Here is a 24385-nt window from a genome sequence, read left to right as displayed (position 1 = left end):
CTCCTCCTCCTCCCGGCCGTGACATCGCTGCCGCCGCCGCCGCCGCCCCGCCCTGCCCCCGGCTGCGGGACACGCCGAGCGACACGCACCCGGCACCGAGCGGGTCCTTGGTGGGGACGTGTCCCCGGCCCCCGCGCACCCAGGCTTTCATTCCCCTGAGGTGAGCGGTGAGGGACGCGGCGGGGGGGGGTGGGGAGGGTCAGGGCCCGCCGCCCTGCGGGGACGGGGCTGCGGGAGGGTTTGCGGGAGGGCCCGTTGAACGGCGGCGGCGGCGGCGGCGCGCGCGGGGCTGATGGCGCCGGAGGGAGCGCCCCGGGGCCTCGCGTTGCTTCGCTTCGCTTTGCCCTTCGCCTCCCGCCCCGCCCCGGGTTCAGCCCCGGCCTTCCCGGCTCCTCGCCCGATGCGGGCGCCGGGAAGGGCGGGAGGGGGGGGGGGCAGCAAACGGGCTCGGCAGGCGCGGGGTTGGGTTGGGGGAGGGGGTTTGGGGAGGGGCCTTTTTTGTTGTTTGTTTGTTTCTTCCTTTCTTTCGCCCTCACCTTGGGCGGCGTTCGGCTCTCCCGCCTCGGGGGGAGGCCCGCGGGAAGGGCCCCCCGCACCCGCCGCTGCCAGGGGATGCTGCCCCCGCACCCTGCGCTCCTCGGGGGCTGCAGAGGCAGCCCTGGCTGGGAGATCTCCCCCCAGCCCTGCCCACCTGCCCCTTTTTTTTTTTTTCCCCGCCCCCGGTGGCAGCCGGAGCTTCTCGGGTTTTTTCACGTGGAATAAGGCTGAAGTTGGTCGCAAGCGCCTTTTATCCTGCTGCCTCGAGGAGATCTTCTCCCGGCTTTTTGTCTTCTGGGCCGAGCCTGGTGTCTCCGCGGGGCCTCTGCTCCCTCCACCCCGGAGGGCTGAGGGAGAGGGCACAGGAGCATCCCCACTTCTAAACCCCTGGGTTTGCTGGGTGGCTGCACCCCTACGGGAAAGAACCAACGCAGCAGAGAGTGAGAGAATATGAGATTATTGTTTGATTTCCACCAGAAAGACTTAGTCAGCCGTACATGTTTTTGTTACTGTGGCCTTCTGTGTGCGTTTGGCAATTCCCAAACCCTCTCTGTGTTCTAGATACTGGGAAGTTCAGCCTGCAAGCGTTCTGCTTTGCTTCAGAAAGAAGCGTAAAGATGCCCAAGGTAGTTTTGATCTGTTATAAACAGAATGAGTTGTTATGTTCCTCCTTCTTGTGCAGGTAGACTCCTTACACACAACCCCCTCTGGAATGGGATGGAGGACTATGAGGGGAAAGATACCCCCTCTTAGTAAGCGTTTATTTTTTTCTGTGAAGTCTCAGATATCCCAGCGCTTGTTTATTTTGTTGCTTTGTTTTTCGCTTCTCAGAAGCACACAGAGGGGTTGCTCTGCAAGCGTAGTCCCTGCTGCCTTGCTCCATGCTGTGTGGCAGCCTTCCCGGGAAGGAATATGGAGCCTGCGCTGCTGTGTAGGCCCGAGTTCCTGGGAGTAACGTAACTATTATCATAGCACTGCGGGTGGGTAGAGGGTTTGTCAGCTTGAATCTGAGAAGGTGACACTGACAAACACCTATTGCTTTAGCCTCTGGAGTTAATTTATCACTAACGAGGCATTCTGGGTTCATTGTGATTGTAAGTACGCCTACAGGGCCCAGCCTGCCCCAGGAAAGCTTTGCATTCTTAGGGATTCTTTCCTGTTTTTTTTTTTCTGGTAGCTGGGGTGCCATTGGAAAAGTTCTGGTAAGGTTCTAATTGGCAGATGTGGGCTCGATGTGTGGAATTGTGATCTGTGCCATCTGTTTTTTTTTTTCACTAGCACAGTAAAACACTCTCTGTGATAGCGAGCTCAAATGGGAGAGAAAGCAGAATGAGCTGACCAGCCAGTCTGTCTGCCAGTGTCCTTGGGAATAAAACGTTTTATAGAACTGAGGTTTTCTCTGTCACACTTAAATAATTTTTTCCCAGTGCTGAGAACACGCTAAGGAAACACAGTTATCTTAACACACAGTGTTGAATTTGAGTCTTCCTTCTTACTGTAGCAGTTGTGACACTGGATGTCACTTCTTTTGAGAGTATTTGACAAATGAAGAGCTGCGTTGCGACTCAAGGAACGTGTGAGAAGATGAATATGTCAGCCTAATAGGTATATCTGTTGAGATACCAGGAGAAAGGCACGGAACCTGGCATTGGATGATGACAGACAGAGATGCCATAGCTTCCCCAGAAGGGTGGTGCCATTGTTACTGGGGTTTGGGTGGGTGTTAGCTCTGTTGGATGGTGCAGCTTAACTGCCCAGAAGATGGTTCCCTGTAGAGTCATGTGCCAAAAACAGGGGGGGCTGTTACCCTCCTCTCAGAAACCCAAAAACCAACCCTGCAGGACAGCTTGGTTTGACAGAACTGCTTGCTGTGCCTTGGGGCTCAGCCAGTTCAGATTGTAGTGGATTAGGTGAAGGAGATCATAAAGCAAAAGGATTCTGGCAGATGAGACAGGTTTGCTGGTCCTTACCGTGGCCGGAGGATGACGACTTACCGAGCATGACAGAGAAGGTGGTTTCACTACTGAACGGGTTTGTTTGAGGCTTTCAATTGCCCTTGCGGGTTGGTTTCTTTTTCATTTCAGTCAATGCTTGTTTAACTTTCCCATGGAGTAAGTAACCTGCAGGGCTGTAGTACAAATGTCCTGGCTTGTGCCAGCTGGACCATCCGTTGCCATAGGGGATTTTGAGCTTTACTCCAGGTGTGGCTGCTCACACAGTATCTTGCAGTAGTGGGATCTCAGAGTCACGCTTGCAGATTGTGGCAGCAGGCACACTCCTTAAGGCAATATTTGCTTGTCTACAGTAGGAAACACCGTTTAAAAGTGATAATTACATTTAGGAGAAACCTGTCCAAGACTGAAAGCTGCTCTCCCCTCGACTTCTGTTTTCCCCCAGCTTCTGTGGTGTCAGAAGTGGCCTGGTGTCCCTTATGACTTTGCTTTGTCTGCTTGCATTGTGAGGAGCATCTTTCTGATTGGCAAGAGCACTTTTCCAAATTCTATTTTCACTTTAGTTGATATATTTAAATCTGATCAGTGATATGAACAAGCCACGCTGTTGCAGATTTACATAAAACTGCAGCTCAATTTCTGTGTGCCTTTAGTAATGGAAAAATTGTTCTAAGGATGTATTGTTCAGAGGAGGAAATTTTCTAATAGTTTTCTAGTAAAACAAATGGCGAGACCTGCATCTCCCTCACAAAGTTTAAAGGTTTGCCCTGAGGAGGTTGTCTTCAAGTTCAGATGGCTCCTGTGCTCCTTTCAGGACTCAGTTAAGCTTCTTCTATTTTTGAAGTAGAATTGGTGAAGCATCCAGGTGACACTGTTGTTGGTCTGTCTTGAAACAGGATGGAGGTGGCTTTGAACTACCTCTTTTGGAGGAACCAAACATTTAGTGCCAAAGTTTATCCTCTGAGTACCTCAGTTTGAGCATGTACGCCACTGTTCTGTGGCTCAGTCATCACCTCAGGTAACAATGCTTTGTCACATGGATCACTAGCCACATTTCCTTTTTCTAAGGGATAAGGGAAATAATAATGAAAAAGCATACATACATTGTGAGGTAAGAAAAGGTTTCTCTAACATGAGAGCTGCTTATGGATCAAGATGCCTGCCAGGGAACATTTCTGCTATTCAGCAATAGTGGCCTTCATCACTTCTGAAACGTTGCTGCTGCCCTGCAGTGCAAACTGCTGGATGGGTGATACTTGGTTTTGGTTTGTTTTTTTCATTTGGTTGAAGAAGTGACAACCACAGTGTAACAAATACAGTTTTATGTACTAAGATACTGACAGACTGCCTGAATTTGCACACTATTAATTCAGTGTGGACTTGAGAAATTACGGTAGCAGTTGTTTCCCAAGTACTTCAGTGCAATTGTCCTAATGTGAGCTGTGTCTCATCCTTTTAGCCCTTAACTATTTCATCTCCTTGCAAAGACTAACTTGCTTTATTTGTGACAGCTGGCTTTTGTTATCTGGGCCATTTAAAGTTGTTTTTCTAGAGCTGAGGGAAGGCTGCCATAACCTTCTACCAGAATTTAACAGAATGTAGCTGGGATGTTGTCACAAAGTTAGATGAGTGTTACTGTATATTTCAGCACTACTACCCAGCTTCACACTTGGGGTTGCTCTTTGAGGGAAAATGTCCTTTCTGCTTTTGTTCATTTGCTTATCTTCGCATGCAAGTAACAAATAGTTCCTTTCTGTGCTAACTCTCCCATTGTTTTTGTTTACTGGGAAGAAGTGAACATGGAAATAACTCAAGATAGGAACTTGTTTTTTTGGGTGACAAGATCATCTGGTCTCTCCTGTGTTCTTAAGTCAATGTTGTTATGTACTTGGACCATGCAAATTGAAGTTACAAGAAGTATTGCACCGGTGTGTGTGCATTTCCCTTCAGTGTTGGAATCCTGTTACTTGGGTGAGTGGCTCTGGGTCCCTTACCTCTGAGCCTTTCCTGGAGAAGAGAGGGATTCCATGTTTCATTGGGTCCTCCAGCTTGTGAGTCCATTATGAAAAATATCTTGTGGCTACTGGTTCTCCATTGTTCAAGAGTGCACTGCAAATCCAGTGTGCCTCCCTGGTGGCACAGGAGTTGGAAGTACTGAATAGGGTGGAAATTAGTTCTTGTTGATTAATGGTAATGTCAGCTTGAAGCAGGCAGGAATGCCTGTGGATGAGCAGCAGTTGCACGGGTGTTCATGTTGCCCTGTTTGTGTAGCTTATGGCTTTCATCAGTGTACATGATGGAGAGGGGGTCTTGAGAAGTACAGCTGCACTGGAAAGAAACTAGTGGGTAAATTCATTTCATTTCTGGTGTTTGCCATCTCCGTTTCAGGTTGTTGTTTTTTTTCTGGCTAGCACGTGTGCAAGTGCACTGAGCAGTAAGTTCTCAGGAAGTCACCTTCCCCATGGCTGCTCAGGCTGATCTAAGAATATGCCTCATTTTGTTCAAGTGAGAAGAGCACTCAGATTCTTCTCTCTTAGCTTGAGAGAGAGAGAATCTTCCTTGATTCTGGAGTATGTACTAATGAAAACTGGAAAAATAGCTTTTAGAGTATCTATGGGGCTTCCATTAGTGCCTGGAAAAACCTGAAGATACCGTTATTCATGAGTTCGGAGCATTTAAATAGTTGATGTCTATGTCTTGGGTTTTGGATAAAATTTGACTGGTTCTTTTACCTCCAAAGCCCTCGGGCCTGCTAAGACTCAGGTCCTTGACTTCAAGGAGGTGCCATAATAATTGGGACACATGGAGATTTAGAACCTGGTTTCATGGCACCCATGTTGATAGCAAGGAGTACCTGCATTTCTCTTTTACTGCCTTTTAATGACTCTGAGACTTCAACAGTTCATTAAGCCTCTGCTAACCCTGTTGAGATCTCTGAAGAGAAAATGAAAGGAAATAAAACTGAGACATCCTGTAAAATCCGGTGACACTGTGGTGTAAATCAATAGTGCTGTCACTGGAAAGAGCTGGACAGTACTCATCTCTTTGACCATGTAAACCAACTTCTACTTCAGGAATTGGCAGTGTGGGATCATTGTGTACTTGCCTTTCTTAGATTTTCTGAAAGTTTAGGCAGCCTATCCTGAAAAAGCACAGCTTCCAGTGAAGAAGAGATCCGGTGTGATACAGATCTGAAGTAATGACTTGTCACAGCTTATTACTGTGTTTTGTACCCAGAGGCATTTCCAGTGTTCCTTGAGGTATGCCAGCAATTTGTTATCATATGTATCTTGCTTATTGCTATATTCATAAGAAAGTGTACTGGCTATGATCTGCTTTGTAATAGGTTTTTAAAAAAAATAAAAATCCATCATTGTGTATTCTCACAAGTGCTTGTGGTGAAGATTGCATCACCAATTTTGACTTCATCACCTGCTTGTGGGGCAGGGGAGCAAAAAAGAGAATAGTCTCACCTGTAGAAACTAAGGCCCTTGTTCTTTTAAGGTTGGTTTCTAATTAAAATTCCCACGTGAATGCCATTGCTGTAGTATGAGTCATGTTGGGAAGATCCGTGAGTTTCTCAGATTGTGTTTCTTCAGAAGTTCCCACTTGGAACACGTACAGGACTCAAGCTGCAGTATTCTTGATATTTGGGGTTGGTCTGCTTATCAAAATTACTTCCCCTGGGGCTTCCCATGAAACGCAACTAATACTGCATTTCAGAGCCTTGGAAGGTTGAAATAAAAATTTTGGACAATCCTAAAATAAGTTGTCTGATTCCTCATTCCCACGTTCAAAACTTTGTATTTCGGGCTTTGTTCCTGTTTATATAATTGTTTCCATTCTGAAATCATTATGGTTATCCTTTTATGGGGAAGTTGTGATATATAGGGCTGTCTTCAAACTTACATGAGTTTTTTTTAATTACAGCATTTGACACTGTGTACCAAAGAAATGGTGATGGAGAAGCCAAGTCCCCTGCTTGTAGGGCGGGAGTTTGTGAGACAGTACTATACTCTGCTAAATAAAGCTCCTGACTTCTTGCACAGGTAACACACAAAGTGACTAATGTTTCTGAGGACAAGTGTGTAGTGTTCATTATAAATCAGATAAACATTACATTCTGAGTATGCAAGGAAATGGGCCTGGCTAACTTTTGGGCTCTTGGAATATGATATCTTCTTCCTGAGGAGTCCTTAGGGTCCAGAATCAAGTCTGATCATATGGATGTATGGTGTGTTAACAAGGAAATTCCTCTGTGGAAAAGTGAGGTGCTTCTTATCTGGTAAAATGATAATATGGATGTGTTCCAGACATACTTTTCTAAAAAGACACAAAAGAAAATGGCAGAGGAAGCACTTGCATTTAGTACCAAAGACAAGCATGCTAATTATTTCAGAATACCATATTTTGCATTGCCTCTGAGAAGTTTTTATCCCAATTGTGATTGGAGATCTAAGATTATTAGGAAAAACTGTGTCTGCAGAGACATGTAGCCTGTGGAAGGTGACTTCACTGCTTTATAGGAGGTCCTAGATACTCCAGAAGCACTTTCCTGATGCATTGAGCTCTACAGCTTTTGGCTAAAATACTTGTTGCATTTGATGCTGTTTTTTTCACAGCTATGACCTGTACATCTCTTCACTTGCAGGTTTTATGGCAGGAATTCTTCTTATGTCCATGGAGGACTGGATGCCAGTGGGAAACCACAGGAAGCAGTGTATGGTCAAGCTGTGCGTATCACAATCAGTCCTGTAGTCCTCACTCATGTTCAGAGCTTACTGTAGAAATCCCTCTTTTTCTTTACCAGTTACTTTGACTTTCTTTTCTGGCAAATAATGTATTGTGATACTGCCTCCTGCTCAGAGGCAGATGGGAATTTGTTGGCTTGACTTATTTTTTATTATTTGACTGTAGCTGTTTTTACTGGGAGTTGTGTTTGACACATCAGCTTTGCATCTGGGCTGCAGAAAATGTATTTAGGATGGAAATAAAAATCAAAAGGACCTATTAGACTTGCCCAATTGATGTATCTTCTTTCAGTTGGAAGTGGTTCCTTGGGAAGGGGACTTTGATCTTTGGGAGTTACATGGAATTCTGTATGCTCCCCACTCCTGTGACACTTAGGTACGTTGCAGATGTGTAGAGGGTTGTTTGGTTTTTATGTTTAAACACGAGGTAAATGCTGTCCTTTTCACAGGCCCTTTAAAAGATAAGCCTTAAAATAGGTCGTATGTTGTAATACAGCTGGAAAAACTGGATAGCAAGTTGAACACTATTTGACTGCTCTGAGAAGCACCTGAATCCTGGTGGAAAACTTGAGAATAAAAGTTAGATGAGCTCAGGTAGATTGTTCACAGTGCAAGACACTTCTTGGTTCCTGTATTTCCCTTTTGAGCTACAGTGGGGGTGCTTTTTTGTGTTAGTTCAGGCTCTGGAATTTAAAAGATGTAAAGCTCTGTACAAAACTGTACAAAGCTACAAAATGTAGCTAAAATGTGTCTGTCTTTCTAGGAGATACACAAGAAGGTGATGTCCCTACAGTTCAGTGAATGTCACACCAAGATTCGTCATGTGGATGCTCATGCTACTCTGAGTGATGGGGTGGTTGTGCAAGTCATGGGAGAGCTGTCCAACAATGGGCAGCCAATGAGGAAGTTCATGCAGACTTTTGTGCTTGCTCCAGAGGTAAGTATATGTAAGATTGTGTTTCACTTCAAATAATGATGATGGAAACCTGACCTGTAGCTACAATTTATCATACAGGGGCAAAAGATACAGTCTGGCTTTTAGAGCTTGGCCTGGGGGTTGTCACTGAATATGTCACAGTATATGAGTGCAGAGAAATTAGTGTATTGAACCTGTCCTGGGCTGCTTCATGTTCTTAGACTTGAAGTATTGGAGGAGTAATACAAAGCAAATTTGAGCTTGTGTTTGGGAGATGCCACTGGCAAAAAGGAAGAAATAGTGTTGAGCTCTGCAGATCAAGTCTCTAGTGTAGTTCTGTACTCTCTTCAAGTCCGCTGGTAAATGTGAGTATGAGTTGATGCTGCATGAGTTACTGCTCAAAATTGGCTCTTAGGGAGTGCAGAGCTGTGTAAGGGTAAAGGGTGTCTTGTGTTCTTCCTACTTGTTTCTCTCCACTTCATTAGAAACTAATTCCTTGATGAAACGGAAGGAGTATATATTCCATGAGAACCTGTGATTGCTGTGATTTAGCAAAATTGGTTTTTTATTCTGCTTGAAACTTCCTTTTTCACTTGGGCTACAGTTGCTGTTCAGTTGTTGTTTTAGAGAAGAGGTATCATGTGGAAAATGGCTTCAGTGAAATAATCCCATTCCGAAACATTGGAATGTATCCAAAAACTTGTATCTCTAATCCATCCTTCTTGTTGCCTGCTGATATATCATGCATGAAAAAAAATGCATGTTGCTTTTTTACAGGGTTCAGTTCCAAACAAGTTTTATGTCCATAATGATATCTTCAGATATGAGGATGAAGTATTTGGAGATTCAGAAGGAGAACTTGATGAAGGTGAGAACTGCTGTATGTTTTTTGTTTTTCTTGTTCCTCTAGCATGTATGCAGAGCTTTCAGAATTGTCTAGAGGAGATGAAAAGACACAAACTGTATTACATTCTTTTACATTCTTGTGGGGAATAGTCATTTGGGAGGGAGCTGAGGCAGGGAGTGTAGGTTATGTTGGAACTATCTGCTGACCCAAAACATTCTGTAAAATGAAGACCATCTAGTAGTGCCTTGTTCCTTGAAGGGCTTGGCAGAGAATGGAAATAATGAGCAATAGTACCTCTGCTGCTGTTTCATCAGGCAGACTTGATTTCTCTCATCAGTCAGATTCTTAGCTAAAGTCTTTCAAAGAAAAAGTCTTAATTGGCTTTTAAAAAATGACATGTAGTTCACCTTCACATCATCATCACATTCAGTGATTCATTTCTATTCAGGGGCTGAACTTGACCTGGGTTGTTTTTTCCCCCTCTTCACTGAGGCAGACCAAATCAGAGTACAGCCAGAATATATCTACATGTGTTCCCTGGGTAATTTCTGGAATTTTTTCATCTCAGTTCTGTGGAGTAAAGCATCTTAGGCCATTGTCCTTGTATTTGAGGTTAATCTTCTTAGCTTTAGGTACTGAGATTTATGAGCTAATACTGTAGTCTTTCTCTTTTACTGCCAACATGTGAAAAGCATCTGCTGCTTCAAAAGACTGTTGAGCCATTCTGCCAGAACTTCCTAGCAGCAACATGTCTCTGGTTTCTCCTTTTTGTGAAAATAGTATGAAATAAAGCCTCTTGAATGAGCAGTAGGGTCTTCTTTCTTTTCTTGCAGCTAATTTTGCCTTATGCTGTTGATGAAGTTTTATTTTGATTACTACTAGTTTAATATGCTTTTATGTAAAGCGTGGCTTGTGTACACTTGCTGAGATGTTTAAGGAAGTTTTGATTTTTGTGTCAGAGTCTGAAGAAGAGGTGGAAGAGGAGCAGGAGGAAAGACAACCATCACCTGAACCTGTGCAAGAGAACACAAGCAGTACTTACTATGAAAACCACCCTGTAACGTAAGAAGTCCATTTTATTATATGAAATTAATGGGTTTTTTTCATAAAAATAGTAGAATTATTTTGGATTTACATTCTGGATGTGATTTAGCAGGTAGTTTAGGAAAACTACACTTAACTTGATAGACATCTGTGTTAGGTAACGTGATGTTATTTTGAAATGTTGCTTCTTGAATGGAGAGGAAAAATGATCTTACATTTGTTAGTTATTTTTACTTCTGGTTTCAAGTGTAAGGTGAAAAAGTAGCAACCATGTTTATGTGCACATTAGTGGAGCTTTGTCTTATATTTTATAAACCTGTAACTGAGGTGATAAGATGTAATTTATATGAACAGATGTGCTAACAAAGGCCTGGTATGTGACTCGTCCTAGAGGAAGGTCTAGTTTTTGAGAAGTTCCTGTACAGCTGTATTGGAAGAAGAGGTCTCTGTCCTGAATGTCTTAAGCTCTAAACAAAGTTAGAGAAAAAAAGTTTCTTTATGATTTATAAGCAAATATGTTCTATTAAAAAAACAGACAAACCAAAACCCCACAAAGAAACAAACAGCACCAAAGCATTGTGCTTTTTTTTTTTTTTTTTTTTGTACCAAAGGAATGCCTTTGAAAAGGGCCAGAACCCGCTTCCTGATTTCCTTGTTAAAAAAAATTAATGTACAACATGATAAGAGGATGTGTGTTGAGTGCATCAGTGATCATGCTAAGTGCTGGTCACATAGTACTTTTCAGGAGAGATCCTAGGGAAGAGGGGAGTCTGCTGGAATTCTGGCAGTGACTTACTCAAGGTAATGCAGGAAGTTTTTGATGTCTAAAATCACAGTCAGGTGATGTTTTTGGGCTACTGTGCCAACTAGAAGTTGCAAAGGCAACATTCATCAGATAGTCCCTTGGGGATAGGCTGTAGCAGGAGCTACACAGACAGGAAGTATTTGGAATTTGTAAGCTTTTTGGGTGGCTGAAGAGAGAAGTGAAGAACATCTGAACAGAGTAGAGAAGTTGCATGAGATTTTCAGTAAACAAGACTCACAACTTCTTTGGTAAGGAACTTGTATGGTGTTTTTGTAAACAAGCTTCAGGTTTCATTCCAAAACTGGCTCTGTTCCTATGTATAGCTTAATCTTCCATGGGTCTGTCACTGTGTTTCTGTTCTTTTAGGAGCAGCACTTCTTGAGTTTAACACCCATTCCTTAAAAGGTTTATATGTCTGAGTGATTTTCAGACTCTCTGCAGAGAATTGTAAACATGTCTTTGCTTCAGCAGAAGTAAAACTTGGCTTTGTATGCAGCTAGGGGGCATAGACTGATTTCTCACAGTATTGTACCTCTAGGTACTGTATGGCAGCAAATGAAAACAGAATGACCTTTGTAATGAACACCAGCTGTTACCATAGCAAAGCTTATAAAAAGTCATAAAATACAAAGCAATTGATAAGCTGCATAAAATGCATTTGCTTTTTGTAGCAATGGGATAGAGGAGGCACTAGAAGAATCATCTCATGAACCTGAGCCAGAATTGGAATCTGAAACGAAAACTGAGGAGCTGAAAGCTGAAGTAGAGGAAAAGACCCTTGAGGAGCTAGAAGAGAAGTCTCCATCTCCACCTCCTGTAGAGCCTGTTTCGCTACCACAAGAACCACCAAAGGTGAGTTAAAAGTCGTATCTGTGCTTCTAGGTGCAGATGGTTAACCAAAAGATGTGGATTTGAAGCTAGCTTATTTGGGTGGCCAGACTGGTACGCCTCTTCAGTCTCATGCTGTATGAACAGCCAGACTTGAACCTTGAACTTGTAAAAATTTGAACTTTTGTTAAAAAAGGAAAGAATGTTATTTTTTAAACGCTGCTCAAGTCACCTATCGTAAATTTAATGCTCTGCTTGTAAAGCTTGTGTGTGGTTTTATGCATGTGTAAACCTTTTTAAATGTGGAGTTAACATAATGTTAAGAAAACATCTCAATCTACCACCAACAAAAATGTCATACAATGGGAACCACTGCTCTTCCTTGGAAAACCCCATAATGCATTGACACTTGCAAAACTGCAGGCAGTATAGGTTCAGAACCAGTGTGGGGGCACTGACTGTCTCCCCTAGAGGCAGGATGCCTCCTCTTAAAAACCTCACTGCACACCATGTGTCATCTGCTATGGTTACACCTAGGTACTTGGAAAGAGACGGGAGGAACCGGTGCAAGCTGGAGAGAGTCCATTTTCTGGCTCCAGCATGTCTCCCATATTATAATTGTTTTTCAGTGCTATTTCTCTTTTTCGTTTTTACTTCTAATTTCTGGCATCCACGTTCTTTCTTTGTGCAGAAGACACGTAACACCACAGGGTTTTCAGTCCTAGGTTTGGTGACATCCCAGCAAGCTGTGATCTGGGGATGCTGAGGGAACAGGGCTCACACACTTGCTCCATGCCACTGGAGTCCACAGACAGCTAGAACTGCAAATCCTTCTGTATCTTCATTGTAATGCTTGCACAATGATTATTTAATAGTCAGATATGAACCAAAAGTGTGTTTTCAGCAGATGAGTTTCCCGGTAGGAATGTCAGTGGTTTGCCATGATTAGTAGCCTAGGTTTGTTGCATTTCCTGCAGGCTTTCTCTTGGGCTTCAGTGACCAGTAAAAACCTGCCTCCTAGTGGTACTGTTTCTTCCTCTGGAATTCCACCCCATGTTAAAGCACCAGTCTCACAGGTAACCCATCTGTGAACACCTTGGATTGTCTCATTACTTCTGCAAACTGCTTCAGTTTTTTAAATTAACAGATCCATTTGTTTGACTTCAGTTGCTCAAATTAATTGTGTCTTAAATGTTAATGCACTCACCTTCTTGTCACAAGCGAGGGCACGTACACTTAACAGGTGTAACTTGGGTGATGGTGGTGTTAAATCTCTTCATGTGGAAATAGGAAATCACTACTGAAATTTTTTGACCTATCTTAATGGGATATGGTTTGGTTTCCAAGGGAAAACGAAACAAAAGAAAACACCAACTCCCTGCAAAAGAGTAGTTTTCTGAAGTGTGTTTGAAAGGGGTATGTCACTGGCAGGAGTGCCCCAGCAGTAGAAAGGGTCAGCACCATTTCTGAGAAGGTGCAAGTTTGCCTTGGAAGGCTAACATCTACAGAAATATGCTGGATTTCATGATCCACTTTTAACTAACTTGTCACAGAACCCTGTACCAACTTATGACTGTGTGAGGAATGGAAGGATTCACATTTCCTTGCCAGGACAATGCTATCTTCCCATTCCTGGGTTGACTGGGTGAGGAGGGGAAAGAGGGAGGAACGTTTGACCGGGTAGTAGCTCATGTCCTGCACATGCCAAGCTGGCGTGAGATGGTCTGAGACTCTCAGTTCATCTGCCTCCATACATATGAAAATCCTCAAAACAGAAAACGTGTTCTTTAACTTCTTGTACTGATGTTGTGAGACAAAGCACCGCATGTTGTGGTAGCTCATGTCCAAGCTGTAAAAAAACCCCTGCAGTTCTCAGCAGAGCAGCTGGGTTCTTGCAGCAGTTGTTTTCATGGCACTGATTTCGTCTCCATTTTTCACTGGCAGAGAAGAGCCTGGCTAGGATTGCCCTTCAGCCAAATGCATGTTAAAAAGAAAACAGCAAAAGAAGCAAACAAAACAACAGAAAACCACCACCTTGTGTGATGGTGCTTCTGGTCTGACAGGGCTGACATGGAAATCAGATACTGGCTCTGTAATGGGCTGGGGTCCCTGTCTGTCTTCATCAGCTTCAACACAGCTTTGAGCATTTCAGTGGTATTTGAGCTGTAAAAACTGTGTTTTTTCTAGTGCAGAATAGATTTTCCTTATGCAAAATGAGATTCAGCTTTGATTTATTTGCAGTACAGGGGCAGATTTTTGTAATATGACTGCAAAAATAATTTAAAATCATTCATACAAGAGAGCAGAGTATAGCTTATAGCTGTCCCCTTAAACTCTTTTGTGCTGCCTCTGCAGCTTGTCATGCTTTCTGTCTTTCAGATTACTTTTGCTATGAATTCATGTTTAAGTGATTCTGTGTGGAAGTTTCTGAGCAATAGTGAAGTGGCAAGAATTTCAACTCTCTGCTCTTCTGGAGACAGAATTAGTCAGTTCTCAGCTCCTTTTCTTACACACTTTTCAGACATGGTATACAGAAAGCTGGTAGAAGAGGCACCTGAACAATTTTTACTGATGAGTAGCAACTTTTTCCTGTTTCCTTGAATCCATTAAATCCAGATGCTGTGCTTGTAAACAAGGACAGTAGATTGCACTAGTGGGTGGGTGGCTCCTTAGGGATGCTGTTCTGGCCAGCATCAGTGATGCTACAAAGCAGCAGTTAGCTGTCCTTCCTTTCTCTGCATCACTCCAGTATTTCCCCCATCTTTTATCAAGTTAAGAATTCAGCCTCTGTAGTATTAACTCAAGACCCCTCCATGAGTGACACGCTTACTGTTCTGGATATAAACCAGCTCAGTTCCTGTTTATCTACAGCTCTGGAGTTAAACAGGTCAGCATTTGTTGCTCTTCTTGTGGGTGATTAGAAATCAGCCTGTCTGCACCAATAAATCGGGCCTTCCCTTGATAGGATTCCCAGCTGTTCTGACCTCCCTTTTGCATCAATACACCAGTTGTGGCGGGGGGGACAGAGGGGTAGAGGCAGGCAGGGTGCTCCCTGACTCTTCTGCCTCGAAGAGTGGTGAGTTCAGGAAAAGGTTTGTTTCTAGACACTGCAATCTCTCATCACCTTAAATCTGTCCAGACTCTGGGTAGACTTTTCCATGATCATGGAACACATGCAGTGTTCTGGGGCAGCAGAGTTTTGCACAACTTCTGTTTCTGCCTTGGTGAGGCTGCATGTGGAATACTGTGTCCAGTTCTGGGCCCCTCAGTTCCAGAAGGACAGGGAACTGCTTGAAAGAGTCCAGCGCAGAGCCACAAAGATGATGAAAGGAGTGGAACATCTCCCTGATGAGGAAAGGCTGAGGGAGCTGGGTCTGTTGAGCTTGGAGGAGAGGAGACTGAGGGGTGACCTCATCCATGTTTACAAGTATGTTAAGGGGGAGTGTCAGGAGTACGGAGCCAGGCTTTGTCCAGTGATAGGACATGGGGCAGTGGGTGCAAACTGAAGCACAGGAGGTTCCACGTAAACATCAGAAAAAACTTCTTTCCTGTGAGAGTGACAGAGCACTGGAACAGGCTGCCCAGAGAGGTTGTGGAGTCTCCTTCTCTGGAGACATTCCAAACCCACCTGGACACGTTCCTGTGGGATGTGCTCTGGGTGACCCTGCTCTGGCAGGGGGTGGGACTGGATGATCTTTCCAGGTCCCTTCCAACCCCTAACATGCTGTGATTCTGTGAAGTCTTTTCCTCTTCTGGCAGTGCCAGAAAGCACTGAGGTAGTCTTCCTCTGCAAAAAGGGATAGGACTGATTAGAAAGTAACTGATGAGACTAGCTGACTGTTGTTTGGGTAGACAGTATTTGCATGATAGGTGAGAAGTCCAGTGAAATGCAAAGCAAGCAGATAAAAGTTGACTGCTTTGGGATTTAATGGAAGGACATCACTGACTTAACAAGTCTTTGCTGAGGTTGAGTGTTTCAGCAGTATCTAAGAAATGGGGGTCTGATTGTATTGTTTTTCTTTTGAGGTATAATGTATTATGCAGTAAAGACATGAGTAAAAGATGGCAGGGTAGCCCATTAGGAGGTGTAATAAAATGAGATTTAACAGGAAGGCTAATTTTAGCTTATTCTTGGAACTGACAAAATGGTCCTAGAAGTGTTGTAAGGACAAGCTAATAATGCCTAGCTGAGTAAAGCACAAATGATAGGAGGGCTGAAAGGTTTTTTTGATGTGTAATACCTGCACATTTCGTGTAAAACACAATCTTTTCACCCCTGTGAGGTACTCTCTGGCTGGAACCATCAGTTGTCTTGAGTCCTTGAAGGAAAATAAGTGACATGTTTAACACAAACTTTCTCTGCAGCAGTCTGGGCCTGTAGCTGTGTCCTTGTGTTTAATCTTCCTTGGAGGCTAGTGTTCTTCTTTATGTTCCTAAGGATAATTTTTGTTTTTCTAAGATAAGAACCCAGCACAGTAGCAGCAGCTGGACTGTGGTACAGAAAATGGAATTGAAAAAATGTTGGAAATTGCTTCAGTAACCAGCAGGCTGCGTAGAAATACTTTTTATTGTTTTGTTCTCTTCTCAAATTATCTTTAAAGGATAGGTGTTGTAATTCCTGAGAATATGAAGGGTGTACTTTTAGCATCATGGTCTTGACATCAGGGAAGTTAAAAAATATCCTTAGCATGTAGTCAGTAGAAATTGCTGTTTCAGGTGGCTTTATTGTATCAGAACTACACTTTTGAGGGTTTTTTCTTTGTTCTTTTTCATTTTGCTAGTTTCCTTATAGTTGTTCTGCACTTGTTGTTGAACTGAATTTGTTCTGAAGAATCCTTCAGGGACTCAGACAGAAAAAGTGCTTAGCCCAGCTCTTCTTGTTCATCTCAGACTGCCTCCTAACGTGTGAAGTCTGAGCTTCACATGAGGAAGCTTCATTTGATCCATGGGGGGTTTTCAGTTAGGCTGAGGGATTCTTGAATAAAGGAACACTGGGGTCTCGATGCCTGGTCAAACATGGAAAATTCACCTTACCCATTAATTCTCTCTGATTGAGAGGTTTGCTTTGCCCCTGTTGCCAGAGATAACTGAACACTGCAGTCCTGGATTGGTACAGAGGAATTTATAGAGGTGAAAAAAAATGTATTCCCAAACACATTGACACAGATGCATATTTTCTGGAGTTCGTTTTGTGCATGCCACTTACCTGTGTCCTGTGTTGTGGGATTTTTTTTTTTGTTTGGTGAGTTTTTGGTTTTTTGTTGTTTTTTTTTACTGGGCCAATGTTTAATAATGCATGTTCTCCTCCTGTTTTAGCCAAGAGTTGAAACTAAACCTGAAGCTCAGTCTCAACCTCCTCGTGTACGTGAGCAGCGTCCCAGGGAAAGACCAGGTTTTCCACCTCGAGGACCTCGACCAGGTAACGAGGATCAGCTGCTGTGTCTGCTTAGGACTAGTTAATGAGAGTTGTCTCCTTGTTGGGTCTTGTCTGTACCTCTATGGTCTTTGGCTGATGATGAGCTGTCTCTTCCTACTGCCTTCAGCTAGAAATGGAGGAATATGATTTGGAGTGCAAGCAGGCGATGAGTTGTTGCAAAGATTCATTGGGCACCATTTCCAAGTTTCTGTTTTGTTGAAATGTTTTTTAATAGTCAGGCCATTTTCTTAGGTGCTTGAGCACTTTCCATGTGGCTTGATGCAGTTCTGAAATGCTGACATGGAAATCTGAATAGTTTTTTCCATGTCCTCTAACCTTGGAAGTGAGAGCTCTTAAATGTTTGCTTTTGCTCTTTGTTTTGGAAGAAAACCTTCCCACTGTGTCTTCCCAAGTCAGTTAATAATCTTACATGCTTTTTTTTCCACCTTGTGTAATTGTGTAAAATGCCACTCTCAGTTTGGCTCCCTCGTGTTTACGAGCAGCCAGCAGCTCTGTGTTGTTTCTTTGCTCTAAGGGTGACAGCAAGTCACAAGTTCTAAGGGGAGGGGGTGCTACTTGGGACAGTGGAAGCTGGCAGCAGCTGGCAGGGCACTGCCTGAAGAAGCAGTTCATCTCAGGGACTCTGAGCATCTCCACCAGCTCCAGCTAAAATGGGTTCTAATGAAGGCTTTAAGTCAGTGCCTACCAAAGTGTGACACCGATTGGGCTTAAAAGTGCTTTTGACTTTGATCAATGGAAGTGTATCTTCCTTTGGGGACAGCACTGAAACGGGATTTGAGGCACCAAGAAAGAACAGGGACATCTGTTACAGGTTAATGTTTCGTGGCTTTTTAACATGTCACCTGCAGCAGGGAGGAAAAGCTGCAACTTGTCCCTAAACCAAGTGGCAAGTTTACATTTCTGCTACTCTTGAATGTAATACAGGTCATACAGAAAACATGTGACAAGACCTGAGTCTTTTATTTCTGATCTTACAGAGAAGCAGGGGAGAAAAAGCTGAAATCCCAGTTGACCTAATGGTAGAGCTTCAGCCTTAAGGTCTTGTTTTCAGAGGAAGTCAGCAAGCTGTTTATCTGCTTCATGAAACCTTGTGAATGAGCTAGCAAGCTTGGTGTAAATGGGCTTCTAGGGGAAGTGGAGGAGAGAAGGGGGTTCATAACTACACTGTGATGTGCTCCAGGTGCCCAAGGGGTAACAGCGTGCTGCTGTCACACTGCAGAGCAGGTCATGAGTTAAGAGAGAGATACCCAGAAAGATTTTATCTTGCGTGCTGCTAAGCATACTAATGCTTTGGTTGAGCTGCGGAGAACAGGAGGAACTCTCACTTGTATTTGGTACCAAAGGGTGGAAGATGAAAGCCAGAAGAGGTGACTGCAGACAGTGCTGTTAATAGGAGTGCCAAAGTAAGTGTATTGCTGTTGTATTAAGGAATTGAGGAAGAGATTACTTAAATCCAAATCTTTCAAGAAGTACATTTTAATAGGTAGTGAGCTCCTCTTCATTATCATGATTCAAAATGTAACAACCTCTTAAACTTGCCCTGTATGCCAGATATTTTAGTTAGCATGGGTTTATTTAACCCAACCAGGGAAACCAGACAAAAAGAAAACAAACGTTTTGTGGTATTACCACAAAATTGTCAGGACTATGTAAAGAGGAAGATCGTGTCTTCCCGCCTGTGTCACCCACTCGAGCTGAAGGCACAAAGGTTTGAGTGAAGGTGCTTGGTCCTCTCCATAGATGTGTTAACCTGAATCTGTGTGCAATCTGCTAAGGGCAGTGGCTCTACCTTCTTCTTGTCAACAACAGGGAGAGGGGACATGGAACAGAATGAGTCGGATAATCGTCGAATAATTCGCTACCCGGACAGCCACCAGCTCTTTGTTGGGAACTTGCCCCATGATATCGACGAGAGTGAGCTGAAAGAGTTCTTCATGAGTAAGTAGCCACCTCAGCTGTGGAGACCGAGAAGAAAAACTGTGTTGAAAAGTCACAAAACGTTCCCACACAGGGGAACTTCTACATGATGTGACACTACTGGTGTTACCTGGAACAAGTGGAGGGGTGGTAGAGCAGGCACTGTGGGTTTGGGTAACACGGCTTTTCCCTTGTGTTTTCTTAGGCTTTGGAAACGTGGTGGAGCTTCGCATAAATACTAAAGGAGTGGGAGGAAAACTGCCTAATTTTGGTTTTGTGGTATTTGATGATTCTGAGCCAGTCCAGCGAATTTTAGTTGCAAAAGTAAGTATTACCATTGAATAGCCTTCAAAGGAGGGATTGATTCCTTAAACCCCAAGTAGTGCAGGCCACCCCAGGTTGTGTTGCTGTTGTTTCTGGCATTCAGTCATGGACAACAGTTGTGAGGCAACCATAGTTTGGCACACTCATTCTGTCAGGAGTGTTCTGTAGCTTGTGACAGCTGTGCCAGTGTTCCTCAAACCGTGTCAGACCAGATTCAGGTTTTTTACCTCTGTACATAGACACCACATGGAGCTCAACACTTAGGCTTAGAGATCCTTTTAAGATGAAAGTTGAGTATGCAAGCTGTTGAAGGGATCTCTGGATTCTGTGTCCTGGGGCTGAGGAAAAGGAGCAAGGATATTTGCTGTTGTGACTCGGGGAACTGGAGAGCAGAAACCAGCAGTTTTGATTTCTAGTAGACCTGGTAGAGCAGTTCTTGAGGATCTTTAGCCCTGAGGTAAAAAGGCTAAAGACAGCAGCAAAGAGGCTAAAGACAACCCTGCCTGCACTTCAGAAAGACATTTTAATTCCTTGCATGCCAAATGAATTGAAAAATGTTGTTCCATTTGCCAAAGGCCTGCGGGGCTAAGGTCCTGTGCTGTGGGGAACTGTTGAGTTTTGTCTGTTGCCTGTCAGCGAGGGCGGGCTGAGGCACGTGGAGAGCTCGGTGTTTTGTGTGCCTTGTAGCAGTGGACGTGGTGAAATGGTGACTAACTTGTGCTTGACCACTCTTCCCTGTAAGCCCATTATGTTCCGGGGTGAGGTGCGCTTGAACGTAGAAGAGAAAAAAACAAGAGCCGCTCGTGAGAGGGAGACCCGCGGCGGAGGCGACGATCGTAGGGATATTCGTCGCAATGATAGAGGCCCTGGGGGTCCCCGTGGAATAGTGGGTGGTGGCATGATGCGAGACCGTGATGGAAGAGGACCCCCTCCCAGAGGTGGCATGGCACAGAAACTTGGCTCTGGACGAGGAACCGGGCAAATGGAAGGTCGTTTCACTGGACAGCGTCGCTGAGAATCTCCACTGTGGGCAGACGAGTCTTGGCAGTGGTACATTATCCATCGTGTTTGCATTCTTGTTCATTTATTTTTTATTATTTTTTTTTGGCTTTGGAATGTGACACAGCCCTTCTGATAATTTCTTTGATGTGAAAGCATCCTTTGGTTTCCAGTTTAAATTGAGGTGGACGTTCTTTCCCCAGTTTCACGACAGGAGTTACACTGTTAATTTATAAATGTAGACTTGGAGAATTGAGGACTGAAAAAAAAAAAAGAGAGAAAAAAAACCAAACAAACACCACTGGTTAAACTATCTGCAACAAACATGGACTAAAGGACGTGCCCAATAGAATTCAAGTCCTTTCAGTCAAAAACCCTCTGCTGCACATTTTGTTTAAGTGTTACAGTTTCTGCCTATTACTGCTGGAAACACAAGTAGTGCAATTTGTGCAATTGGAGAAGCTTGCCTTTTTTTTTTTTTTCTTTCTCCTTCTTAGAACACTTGGCTCCAAACAAACTCGTGTTTACGCACTCATCAAAATGCACTAATGGGTACTCTGAACTCATTTGTATTGACATCTGCAGGAGGCATCGGAGGAAAAAAACCCTTCATCCTCTTACTCAGACAGAATAGCTTGTGAAACGATGCGGGCATCTGATCTGCTTGCTGTGACCAACATATGTGCACACACAAACCTTAATAAGACTACACGTTTATTCCAGAAGGAATCCATTTAGCTGTAAACTAAACCCAGAGCTCCAAAGTCGTAGCCCTGACCACACAACAAGTTTGATAGCTCACGTCAGATTTTTTCTATCTGCCCCTCTCCAGTACAGGGATGGCTGCTCAACACACTCCTCCTTCTCCCTCCCCCTTCGGTCAGCATTGTACAGTGAAATTTGTCTTAACTGTATTTTGAGTTCTCTGGTAATGTAATAAGCATGATGGTGCCTTCTATGAATACATCATTCCAGTCTTGCTGGTGATTTTGTACAGTATAGTGTATGAATTACTGTGCTGCAAAGCCGATCGGCTGCAAAGCATTTAAAGGAAATAAGTGAAGAATTGTATTAAAAAAAAAAAAAATTGCAGTATCTTTTCAATCAGTAAACGTTGCTCAAATGATCATCCACCTTGCTCTTCAATTAACAAGTCTGCCTGTTTTTTTTGCAGAGGGGGGGAAGGGAGGAAGAAGGCATCCAAGTAGTCTCCAGGTTGTCTCTTCTCTTTATAATTGATGTCAAAGTAAAAGAAAACTTGAGTTGAAATCTCTTTTGTGTGTGAATTTCAGAAGTCAGTCAAGAATGGTGAACACTTTTGGCCAGCTTGTAGTCAGTAGGACTAAGCATTCTTTGTGAGGGTGAGCTTATCAAACGAGGATACTGCAATTTTCAGAGAACAAAGCAGCAGCTCTTAAGTATTTGCATTTTCCGGTTGCGCTTTTTAAAAAACTCTTACTCATTTTGCACATAACTCTCAGTTGAAGATGACACTTGTGTGGCTCCGGACTGAAGGATAGAAAGGAGACATCCTCTTCTTCAGTGTGACCAGTGGGTTTTCCCAGTGGAGAAGTCTGTTTCTGGGTAACGTTCCGGAGTGCATTCCCATTAACTGCAGCTGCAGCAGACAGAACAGCTGGGCTCCGTGCCGGGGTGTGCAGCAAGTGCCTGGCTTGGAGGTGCCAGGGGTCAAAGCGGGGGGTGTTTGTGGGTGCGTCTGTGCCTGAGTGTGACCACTCCAAGCTGCTTGTCAGCATGGAAGACCTGAAACCCAACAATGGCAGTTCCAAGCAGAAGCAGATAGGGCACCACAGCCACCTGTCTGTGGATTGTGCAGTCATTTGCTGGAACTGAGTAAAAGTGGTGCACATTTTTCCATACCTTGGGCACAGTGAAGTGGCACCTGTTTGTTTTCTCCCAGACTCGAGGTCTTCTGTGTTGGATGGTAAGTCTTGCACTATTGTCATACACTTTTTTTTTTTTTTTTCCAGGGCACATTTCTACAAGTTTTCATGGTTATATTTCAGGTTTTTTTGTCGAAGCTCTTGCGTTTTCAGCTGTTACCTGGAAATCTGTAGTACTTGAACTGCTTGCCACACAACACTGCTACTTAGGCTTGAAGCCTTCAGACAAATTGCTGTCATCACTTAGCAGTTTGCCTCCAGTGTGTTTTGTGTAGGCTTTCTGTTCTTTTCCTTTTGTCGTGCTGTGGTGTTTTGCTGCCACTTAATTCATTTGTATGGCAAATGGCACTGGGAATAATCTCCACAACAAGAAGCAGAGTATCAGCAAGAGTTACTGAGCCATTCTGCTTTCTGGCTTGCTTCTTGTTCAAGTGACATGAACAACCATTGGAACATCGTCCAGAGAAGTTTACATGGTGATAACTCACCTGCTGTACTGTGGACTCTTAACGTGTTCTCAACCCTCTCGATAGTACATGTACCTCTTAGAGCAAAGGAAGGGATTCACTGACCACCACTGTTAGTTGCTGATTTGTGGATGGTGGGAATATTTTGTCATTATGGTTCAATTTCAACAAACTCAGCTGCCCATCTTGGCTTTAGGTATACAAGACAGTGGATTACCATCTTTATTGCTGTAACGTGTCAAGCATTATATGCTAGTAGATTCTAGTTTAATTGTTGCAGGTGGAAAGTATTTTTACTTTTAAGTTTCCATTCTGAATGTGTTTTGACTAAACATACCAATAAACTACTGATGTCTGCAGCATTTATCATGTCCCTAATTGTCTTGAAGGCAGGTTGCTGGAGAGCACTGTGTCATCCCTTGCTGTACAGAAAATGCTCTTTGAATCCAACTGTTGCTGGCTTGTCCACTTGGTGGTGGGAAGCTGGAACACCGCGTGTCATGTCCTTCGGTTGCAGTGGTGGCCCTGAGTCAATGAGCTCTGGTTTGCCGTGGCTGTATCAACTCCTTTCCTGCAACCCAGGGGTTGGAAACCCTGACAGTGCTGCTCTGAGAGGTCCTGGCCTGGGTGGCTCTGGCTCCAGAGCTGGCAGGCAAGGAAATGGGACATGGTTTGTTCATGTCGCTGGTGGCCAACGAGGCATTGTCCTTGGTACAGGTCGGTCCCCTCCATCTGGTTGCTCCTCACCTCAGGCTGTGCATAGCCTGAGGACATGAGCTCCTCTGGGTTGTCTCCCAGGTGGGATTCCTCTGCTCCACACTGGGCTGGGGGATGCTGTGGCAGCTGGCTTTGGGAATTCAGCTAAACCAACACAGTGATGGTGCTGGGAGCAACGTGAGCTGAGTTATCCTAAAAAAAAAACAAATCTGGAGTTGATTGCTGTCAACTTTAGCGTTGCTTATTCTTGATACTGTGGAACTGATAGTTGTACTGCAAGATAGTCCCTGTTTTTTCCCTTATGTTTTGTGGCATTGTCAGTGCCAGCGTGTACCCAGAAAGACTGGTAAAAGGGTTATTCTTACACTGCTTGTAGATAAATTGTGTCTGAATCATGGCATCTGCACGGAGCTGTTCCTCTCCAGGTGAAGTCCCATGTAGCTGCTCTGCTGTGTCCTGAAGCCCTCTGTCCACTGCTGTCATGGCTGTAGCGTTTTCTAGCAAACGGCAGCTGGGAAGTGTCTGAAAAGTTGCACAGTTGCGTGGTTTGAAATACTGGAATGAAAAAAATCAGATCCTGTACAAGACCCCTAAGCCCAAGTCACGAAAAAACTACTCTGAGGAGCAGCCTAAACAGCCACAAGATCTGCTGGCACCAAAGACCCCCAAAGGAACGTGATCCCCTCAATGTCACCTGCTGAGGGCCTGCAGCATTCAGACCTTCACACGCTGGGGGAGGTACAGTGTGCAAACTCCTCTTTATCTGGGGCTGGGGAGGAGATGGCAGAGGGCACAGTGGCTGAAACCACACAGGCCCAGACAGGACCTAGTTTTACTCGTGACCATGAAGTCATATGAATTTTAAATAGCTCTGGAGCAAATTTTATCAGCACCTTGTGTAGGCTTTGTGGATGACTTTGCCGTGATCAGCCTGTACATC

General features: G+C 44.0%; 1 protein-coding gene across 2 annotated transcripts; it reads left to right on the top strand.

Moving 5' to 3' along the window:
- On the top strand, window positions 1-23090 carry G3BP2 (G3BP stress granule assembly factor 2). 2 transcript variants are annotated; one of them, XM_051619200.1, is made up of 12 exons: window positions 1-160; window positions 6420-6538; window positions 7141-7222; window positions 8004-8177; window positions 8934-9024; window positions 9963-10065; window positions 11524-11704; window positions 12658-12756; window positions 16997-17099; window positions 18927-19055; window positions 19240-19358; window positions 20101-23090. In XM_051619200.1, the coding sequence occupies exons 2-12, from the start codon at window positions 6444-6446 to the stop codon at window positions 20371-20373; spliced, it is 1449 nt and encodes a 482-aa protein (XP_051475160.1). In that variant the 5' UTR covers window positions 1-160; window positions 6420-6443; the 3' UTR covers window positions 20374-23090. The 2 variants fall into 2 exon arrangements, with proteins under 2 accessions (XP_051475160.1, XP_051475161.1); XM_051619201.1 differs by lacking the exon at window positions 12658-12756.
- Window positions 23091-24385: the final 1295 nt, after the last annotated feature.

The sequence above is a fragment of the Apus apus genome, chromosome 4 (genome assembly GCF_020740795.1).
Source record: "Apus apus isolate bApuApu2 chromosome 4, bApuApu2.pri.cur, whole genome shotgun sequence".
NCBI lineage: Eukaryota > Metazoa > Chordata > Aves > Apodiformes > Apodidae > Apus > Apus apus.
The sequence above is the reverse complement of the archived record's forward strand: the minus strand, read 5'-3'. Positions and strand labels throughout refer to the sequence as shown.